Source organism: Arachis ipaensis, chromosome B10 (assembly GCF_059453495.1).
Source record: "Arachis ipaensis isolate K30076 ecotype BB chromosome B10, ASM5945349v1, whole genome shotgun sequence".
In the NCBI taxonomy this organism is placed as follows: Eukaryota; Viridiplantae; Streptophyta; class Magnoliopsida; order Fabales; family Fabaceae; genus Arachis; species Arachis ipaensis.
Genome location: NC_142435.1, coordinates 123,051,515 through 123,061,224, shown reverse-complemented (window position 1 = coordinate 123,061,224; position 9,710 = coordinate 123,051,515). Strand labels below are relative to the sequence as shown.

Here is a 9,710-nt window from a genome sequence, read left to right as displayed (position 1 = left end):
GCAACGGCGCCAATGTTACGATGGGTAACCGAAGATTAATGGGCTGGACTCATGGGATTGGCGCAATCGTCTGAGGATGGAAGCCTCCGAGCAGGTCTGCGTTTGAGGGCCTCCGTCCGACTTGTATGCGTGAAAGAATGGGGGGTGGTACCTGCAAAGACACTCCGATGCCTAAGTCAGCAAGGGTGTAAGCAAGTTTAGAGAGTATTGGAACTTAGTGATACCTGAGGGGTATCAGTGTATTTATAGTGGTGAACCAATAACCACTGTTGGAGTAGTTCCACCTTTCAAGGAAGATAACTGTCCCTTTATCTTAGGAAAGTTGGGATATGGCTCCTGGAAGTGGGTGAGAGATTTTGGGGGGCGGTTACCCATTTAAATGGGTGTTATCCGCCAGCTACTCTGTACTCCCGACTTCCTTATACCAAGTCGTAGTTGGATCCAACTTCTAGAGAGAAGGTCGATGTAGAGGGAGGGACCAACCTTCTGAGTTGGGCCTTTATTTTAGACCTGGACCTTAGCATTGGGCCAAGGTATGAACATGTCCGTATCTTATTTATTATTTTTATATAAAAGCATCTTTATACGAGTAACTTATATATATATATATATATATTTAGTAATAGTTCTTTCTATTAATACTTCTATATTAATACTTATAATATAAAAGGATTAATCGTAGAAATTAGTCGTATAAATAGAATAAATAAATAGAATAGTATTGAATAGTATTCAATTTGAGAAGAGAATCTTTATAGAGGATTTCGAATAGATTCAAAATTTAATAGATTAATGAAATATATAAATCTGAATATATATATATATATATATATATATATATATATATATATATATATATGTTTTGCTATAGAAAAAAAATTGATAGTATACAACATATGATTGAGAGAGAAAAAAAAAAAGGAAAAAAAACAATACAGACAAAGTCTATGTAAATTTAAATATAACATAATGTTAAATTTCTGTTCAACTTGCAGAGAATGGTGGTGAAATAATGAAACTTCATAAAGGGAGAGGAATTTAAAAGATAAAAGCTGGTTTTGAGAGAAGTGAAATTTCATCCATTCTATTATTCATTCTTAGTTTTAAGAATAGTAAAATCTCACCCATTCTATTATTCATTCTTATTTTATATATATTTACTTACACGTTTATTTTATATACAAAAAGAATAACAAAAAGAATATGCTAACAAATTATCCTAACAAATTTATCACATCACCTCAATTTTGTACCAGATTTTTCAAAATATCCATACAACATTTTTTCACATTTTTCACCAAGTTGTTACTTTATACGTCTATTATATTACTAATATCCTCCCTCAATCTAAACACTAACATCCTAAATATTTACAAATTTCAAACTGCATAATAGAAAAGAATATATTTTTTTCTCGATTTCAACTAGTGAACCGACTATTTTTCAACCAATATAAACCAATTTTTTAAAATTTATTTTATCCTAAATTTTAAATTTTAACTTCTAACTCTAAATCCTAATTTTTTAAAAAAAATAAAAAATAAAAAATAATTTTATAATAAAAAATAACAAATGTTGGTAAATTAAAATTATAATTTAATTTTGATGCATTGATAGTATAAAGTGTTTTTTACACAATTGTACAATTACATTTGTTCTTTTAAATGATTATTCATACGGTCAATATAAAAGGTAGTTATTTTTACTGATGCTTTATGTAATTAGATATATGTGTAAAATTATTTTATACTCACAGTGCATCGAAATTTAAATTCTTAAAATTATTTCCTAGTTTTTTTTTTTTTTTTTTTTTGGGTTAAAGTCTTAAAATTCTTAAGATCCATACAAAGCCCAAATTGGAGTAAGATACTTGAAGTGCAGTCCAAAAAGCTGAAGAGAACATGCAACTGACCCATTTTGGTCCACTGAGTGAAAGAATAACATTACCCTGAAAAAGCTGTGCATGTAAATTCAAATTTTTTTTAATTCTTGGGTCGAAACCTCTTAGTGAAAGCCCATTAGAAAATCGCTCGGGAACCAGAGACCGGCTGAACCGAAACCGTTCTGAGTTCTGAGTTCTGACTTTTGACCCAAAACGACGACGCCAAACCCTTGCCTCGCATTCTCATCTCCGATTCGGAAACCGCAATTCCTCTTTGTATCAACATCATCTTGTGAATGCACAGAAAATATTCTATGCTCTGAAATTGGAGAAGATTTTAACGAAGAGATTAGTTCTGGTCTGTGGAATTCGAGCGAGAGAGAGAGAGAGAGAGAGCTCAAAAGCAGTGTGTGAAGTGAAAGAGCAAAGAGGTGTTTGAATTCATTTGAAGAATGGAGGAAGATGAAATTGCAGGGTACGTGACAGCGTACCTGAAGAAGAAAGGGTTCACGCAAACGGAGAAGATCTTCCAGGAAGAATTCCAAACCAACAAGACCAATTCTTCCCCTCTCGAACCAGACATTGCCAAGCACATTCTCTCTTTCTCTCAGTACATTATTCCCCCTTCTTCGTTCTTACACTTTCAGTTTAGGAAAAAACCGGGTTTTCATCTCTCTATGTAGCGATGGAGCTAAAATCTAAGTCCACTTTAATTTTGCAGGTTGGAGAGTGGCCCTGCAAGATTTCACGATGGTTATAGCAGACTCAGATCATGGACTCACTGTTCCCTAGATTTGTACAAGGTTCTTATTTACTCTTTTTTTTTATTAAACAAAAACATTATACATTAGGCCTTTTCATTTAATTTTTTTATTGTTGAAATTCGTTTATACAAGATTATTATTTCGTTTTAGTTGCTGGCTTGTGTTTAGTTATAGTAGCGGTTTGTGAATTGCAGCATGAGTTGCTTCGTGTGCTTTATCCAGTGTTTATCCATTGCTTTATGGATCTTGTTGCAAAAGGGCATGTTCAGGAAGGTATTGAAATATCCACCTAAGTTCCAAACGGCCTGCGGCATGTGTTTTGTCATTTATGCTTCTACTTATGAGATTTTGATTGTGGTGTGTATTCTCAGCTCGGCACTTCTTCAATACCTTCCGTGAAGATCATGAAATGATGCACTTAAGGGACCTGCAAAAGTTGGAAGGTGTTCTTTCCCCCACTCATCTGGAGGTTAGTTGCTGTGTTTTAACTTGGAAGTTTCTTCAAGTTGTTCAATCTTTAGCAATCAACATTATATAATCCTTCATTGTTATTCTTACTCAGGAAATGGAATTTGCCCATTCGCTTAGGCAGAGTAAATTCAACATAAAAATATGTGAGGTAATATATCATTCTCTTGGAATTGTCTATCAGCTTATGTTCCCAGTTTCATTTTCTTATTAATACAACTATTCCTTCATCCAAACAAGTAAAATCAATTTCTTTTTTTGCTAGTATTCCTATGAGCTTCTATTGCAACATCTACACAGTACACAATCCACTACTATACTTGGTATTATCAATGAGCATATTAACTTCCAAGGTACATTTATTTATTTTAAGTTGCTTCTGCTTATTTGAATTTCTTGTTGCATGTAGTTCATTCTTCGTTGTCATAATGCAGTTACTCCTGGACAACCTAGCTCAATTGTTGATGATCCTGAGGCTGTCACCCTTAGTGGAAGCAGCCAAGATGCAGCAAACCAGATAAATCAGAAAGAAATACATTGGGGGGTGAGTCCATTAATATATATACAAAACTTTGCAAAATGGAAGTTAGAAATTATATTGCTTATGTTCTTTCAGTTACCATTGCTCTTGCTACCTTTGGTTGTAGTAGAAGTGTCTCCATGCATGAACATAAAGCTTCATTTTGCTAACAAATACTTCCATGACATATATTAGTTAAGCAAAGTTATTGTGTTGAATGTTCTATGTCTATTACATGCATATATAATGTTGATATTCCTATGTTCAATAATTAATGTTATTTTTAAAATATGTTTTAAAATCCCAGTTTTGACCATAATAGTTAATATTTTTTTAGCCCTTCACGTTGTCATTTTACTGGTCCAACGACTTGTTTGGTTTTTAAGGCATTGGATTAGTGGCGCATAGTTGGCTGAAAAAAGGGATTAAATTGTATGTACTGCCATCATAATCCTTGGTATGGGGTTAGTTTCTGTTGGCAATAATTATTGAATAATAGACCTGGCATCATTGGCATCATTCAGCGTTGATTTGTGATGTACAGTATTAAGGACTTATTCATTATCTTGTTTCAATCTCATTATCCTTATTCTGTAGTTGCTTGAAGACTCTCTGGAAGAGCGACTGGAAAAGGCTAGCTCCTTGCTTTCGGATTCTGAGAAGGGTGAAGGGGAAGCAAAAGAGGGGGAGACAGAGGAGAATAAGGTATGTGTTTTCTTAAAATGAACCTTTTGCTCTGTCTACAAAATGTATGGATACCAATTAAATTATTTCAATTACTTATATTTTTCTCAATCCACTGGTCAAATGCTTTCTCACTTTTGTTTTTGGCATGTTTCTCCTTTAGAAACGACCAGTTGAAGGAGGAAAGCAAGGTGCCTCGATCAAAAAGGTAAAGAAGGACAAGGGCGGAAGTGCAACAGGGAAAAACACCAAAGCTGAAGTTAATACTGTATCTGCAGCTCCGCGAGTTAAACCAGAACTTCCCATGCCCATAATGTATTTTTCACGTTTAAATTTTCATTAAATATGGTTATAAATTAATTATATTATGTAGATCAAAGCAGGTTCACTATGCTTTCCTGTTCATTTTTGGGATGAATTTGAGTTGGTGTTAGTATCACAATTCTAAAACACTTTAATGATATTGAAGTAAGAACAAAGCTTAAAAGGTCATTCGATAGGATTTGTACCCCTTGAAATAATTTTTCTTGGGCTGAGAAGGTTCTTTACTGTTTGATTTGTGTCATTGTTAGCTGTACAATGCAAGATGTTAGAATATTTGAAGTTACAGTTTTCAGTTACAAGCTTGTAAATTTGTGATTTAATTCCATTGAATTGTCTAATGGTGTATTCTTGCAGCCCGACTGAGGTGGAACAGTCAATCCTTGAAGATTTGAGGAACCGTGTACAACTTAGCAGTGTAGCACTGCCATCAGTTAGCTTTTATACTTTTCTAAATACGCATAATGGGTAATGTCTAATACTTGGTCAAACAATGTTATTATGTTTGGGGTTCTGTTGCTGACTACTTATATTTTGGTGAACAACTCAGTTTAAGCTGTTCATCAATATCCCATGATGGATCATTGGTTGCTGGAGGATTTTCTGATTCATCACTGAAGGTACTTTTACTTCCTATTCCATCATCTAAGAGAAGAAATCTCTATTTGTAGTTTTATCTTTACCTTATGGTTGAATTTTATGTTAATCTGGTTTGTCTCCACAGGTTTGGGATATGGCAAAGCTTGGAGAACAGACTGCCAGTTGTAAGTTTGTAGTAGCAAAATATGTTTCTAGACTAAGCCTTTACTGTTGCATTCTTTGCTTGATAAATGTAATGTGGTTAGAAAAAATGCTGATGTTCAGAGGTTATGATTTTTTGCCTTGCAATGTATCTGCTACAGTGTCTAATATATTTATATATCACACCCTGCAAACAACTATATATTAATTAAACTGAGATGTTGTGACGTAGTAGTCTCTGATATGTAATACCTTTTTAGATCTTAAAGTGTAAAACTTAGTTGAAAAAGAAAAAGCCCAAGTGGGATGAAATATTTGATACATATCAATATGAGATTCTATTTCAAAATGTTTGGGAGAAGATTTAAGGACCCTTGGATTAAATGATGTTTTTGTAATTTACATGCGAGAGTAGTTCTTCAAGCAAGGATGGTGCTGGTCAGGTCTGCCAATCTGCTTGTGGCTACTTGAGCTAAAAAACTATGCCGATTTCTGAAAACACCAAGGTCTCTAGTAAAATAAAATATATGGCAGTTGAGTTGAACTAAACAAAAATTGAGATGCTATTTGACAAAATGATCTTGATTGAAGAGAAGTTTATGCAACTCTTGTAGCATTTGTACATGACTAATTGAGTTTTATCTTCATGTTTTTCTTGCCATAATGTCCATTTGACAATGCTTCTATCATCAGCTCTTTCACAGGATGAGAATGATACATCACAAAATCCACAAATGGGGCAAAGTGGTGGCGGGAAAAGGCAGTATACATTGTTTCAAGGTCATTCAGGGCCAGTTTATGCAGCCTCTTTTAGTCCAGTTGGAGAGTTTATTCTTTCTTCCTCAGCAGACTCAACTAGTATGTAATTGATTTCATGTTCTTCCTCAATTTGTTTCTTCACTTCAGGTCGTAATGTAGGTTTCGTTTATTTTATGTTTGAATTTGAAGCTTATTCTTAGACGTGAATTTTATCTGGATTATGCAGTTCGATTATGGAGCACGACTTACAATGCTAATCTTGTTTGTTACAAAGGTCACAATTACCCTGTCTGGGATGTTCAGGTAAACAACTTGTACTTGAATGAATAAAATAAAATAAAAATTAAACAATGATATGCCATGTCTTTTTATTTTGGAAAAACTACCAAAAGTACCTATGAAGTTTACGAACATTAACAAAAATATCCATAAACTAAGGAAATTAACGCTGTACCCATGAAAGATGGGTTCCGTACGACAAAAGTATCCAAACCCTAATTTTTTGTTGATTTTTTAATAAAATTCCCAAACTACCCCCCCTCAACCTCAACTCACTTTTTCAACCTTCCATAACCCAACCTACACCTTTAAAACCTTTGCCATGAAGTCCAAAACTACTCCTACAACAGACCAGGCCGAAATCAATGGTGGGGGTGGGGGTGGAGGATCGGACCTCGACCGGTTTAGTCATAAGTTTACTGAACCCTCTTTCTGCATGCAGCAGCACCACGACCCCTCTCTCTTCTCAGGTGCGCGACGACGGTGTTCTCCTTGGCTGGGTCAGGCGTGCCACGACAACGTTCTCCTCGGCTGGGACGGGCGCGCCATGGCGACGTTCCCCTTAGGTTGGGTCACAGGCGCGCAACGAAAGTGTTGTAGTCACCTTAAGAGTGAGAGGAGGAAGCACTGAGAGGGGAGGAGATTGGCGGTGACGGGTAGGTGGGTGGCGGACGGCAATGAGGAGGTAGGAGTAGAGTTATGTGACTCTGTGAGGGTTTTTGAGAAAGGGAGAAGTGAGGAGAGAGGAAGAAGTGAGAAGAGAGGGAATGACGGTAGAATGGGGTAAGGTGGGGTAGTTTGGAAATTTATTAAAAAATTAACAAAAAATTAGGGTTTGGATACTTTTGTCGTACGGAACCCATCTTTCGTGGGTACAACGTTAATTTCCTTAGTTTAGGGGTACTTTTGTCGGCGTTCGTAAACTTCATGGGTACTTTTGGTAGTTTTTCCTTTTTTTTTTTTGTTTCATGTTAGGTCATTGCCTGCCTGTTCATTTTGATTATAGAATGCCATGTATTTCTTTTCTCTATGCAGTTTAGTCCTGTAGGGCATTATTTTGCCAGCTCTTCGCATGACAGAACTGCTAGGATTTGGTCGATGGAAAGGATACAGCCGTTAAGAATAATGGCAGGGCACTTGTCTGATGTTGATGTGAGTTATAAAGTCCAATATTTTTCAGTTATAATATGCTTTAGAAGCAAAGCTTACCCGTTTCATGATCTTATTTAGTGTGTGCAATGGCATGCCAACTGCAACTACATTGCAACTGGTTCAAGTGACAAAACAGTTCGACTATGGGATGTTCAGAGTGGGGAGTGTGTCCGAGTTTTTGTTGGTCACAGGAGTATGATCTTGTCATTGGCAATGTCTCCTGATGGACGGTATATGGCATCTGGCGATGAAGATGGCACGATCATGATGTGGGACCTCTCTAGTGGCCGCTGTCTCACACCCTTGATTGGTCACACATCATGTGTCTGGTCACTTGCTTTCAGGTGATTCCTGCCTTGATCAAAATATTTCAACTTGATCATTGTTTGGAAGGAAATTAAAGGTCTTTGAAATTTCTATATCTAACTATTTAACACCACTTATGCTATCAACTATTTTCGGATGTATCAGTTGTGAAGGTTCTGTTCTGGCATCTGGATCTGCTGATTGCAGTGTAAAATTATGGGATGTAAATACGAGCACTAAGGTTTCCAGGGCTGAAGAAAAGTAAGCCTGCTATGGTGATAACATATAATTTTCTACAATAATTTTGTCCCATTGGTAGGAATAACTGAATGACTTTTTTACCTGTAGAAGTGGGAATGCTAGCAGACTTAGATCACTGAAAACATTGCCCACCAAATCTACTCCAGTTTATGCTTTGCGGGTTAGCTCTCATATGCTTTATTACCTAGTTACATGTTTTTATCCAGTTCAATAATATAATATAATGCTTGTACTCTTGAAAGCAGTTTTCTCGAAGGAATCTTCTATTTGCAGCTGGAGCTCTTGCAAAAAATGGCTAATGCATTTCCCGAGTAGGTCTACAAATATCAGATCAAAGTGGCAGACCGAAAAAACAATGCTTACCAATTACCATATTCCCCATAAGTGCTATGTATTCAATTTTTTGTTTTGTTTTTAACTATTCCTGTAAATTTATTTCAACATACTTTCTCCACTCTGCATCAATATGCATTATGTATCGTGAATTATTCTGAATAGGAGAGTTACAAGTTTTTGTTACATGGAACTCAGTTTTCTCTTTGGTTAATTTTGGTTCTGACGATATGCATAATTGGCTGGCATAGACATTCCTCCCGGGTAATTTACATAGATAAATTAAATGAGGATTAAAATTACACAGATATCGTAAATTGAATTTGGTTATATGAATGTCTTGTTTGATCCTCTGTAAATCGAAACAACTAAATTCGATTTATGTAATACTGATAGCACATGGTAAATCGAATCCATTGAATTTGAATTATGTTAGGTACTATAGTTAAAGCTATTGAACTCGATTTACAAGAGAGGCATGTAAGGTAAATTAAATAGATTCGATTTACAAGAAAACGTCACCTATATAAATTGAAAACAATTGATTTGATTTAATGTTGGTATACTCTATATAAGTGTTAGACAAAATATAATTTTTACAAGAAAATTATAAAAAAAAAAAATTAGTTACGTGGTGATGTCTCCATATATAATATTTATATCTATTTTGAATTAAATTAGATCATTTGTAGTTGGTTATCTATTTGATTTTTGAAATTAATATCAAGCAAGAAGTGCGGGAACAGTTACGGACAATTCAAATTTTCTGCAAGTAGTGTACAAATGGTAACTGTAGGTTAGTCTATAAATAAAGTTTTAGGAGCACATTGTAGGCAGTTCAGTTCTTTTTGGAAAACACTTAGAAACCCAAAACGCTCTCAACCCCTTGGCATCACAGAGTAAAATTGGGAATCTTAAGTAATTCCTCTGAACTCAAACACTTGTACTTTATTTTTTTCCAGTTTTTATTAATAAAATTCCTCTACTTTTACGTCTTCTTCTCTTTTACGTTCATGTTTCTTCCTTCATCTTCTTTTTAATTTCCTGTTTGTTTTAATTTCTGCAATTTACTTCGCCACCGGCACCTTGCATTTATATGTTTATTTGTTACTTTTATTCCTTTTAATTTTATTTGACGTTACAATTGCAACATTGAGATACCCACATTTTCTTTTAAACATTAACAAAAATTTTAGTAAAACAAATTGGCACGCCCGGTGGGACCTTGTCAATAGATTGT

The 9,710-nt window shown here is 35.0% G+C and overlaps 1 protein-coding gene across 1 annotated transcript; it reads left to right on the top strand.

Annotated features, from left to right (window-relative positions):
• Positions 1–1,971: 1,971 nt before the first annotated feature.
• Positions 1,972–8,684, top strand: TAF5 (TBP-associated factor 5). Its single transcript, XM_016325320.3, has 19 exons — positions 1,972–2,492; positions 2,604–2,685; positions 2,841–2,919; positions 3,018–3,115; positions 3,209–3,265; positions 3,380–3,467; positions 3,549–3,658; positions 4,232–4,339; positions 4,482–4,633; positions 4,997–5,107; positions 5,190–5,259; positions 5,364–5,403; positions 6,074–6,238; positions 6,366–6,442; positions 7,454–7,570; positions 7,649–7,914; positions 8,042–8,137; positions 8,225–8,297; positions 8,383–8,684. Exons 1-19 carry the CDS (start codon positions 2,335–2,337, stop codon positions 8,434–8,436), a joined length of 2,001 nt encoding a protein of 666 aa, XP_016180806.1. The 5' UTR covers positions 1,972–2,334; the 3' UTR covers positions 8,437–8,684.
• Positions 8,685–9,710: the final 1,026 nt, after the last annotated feature.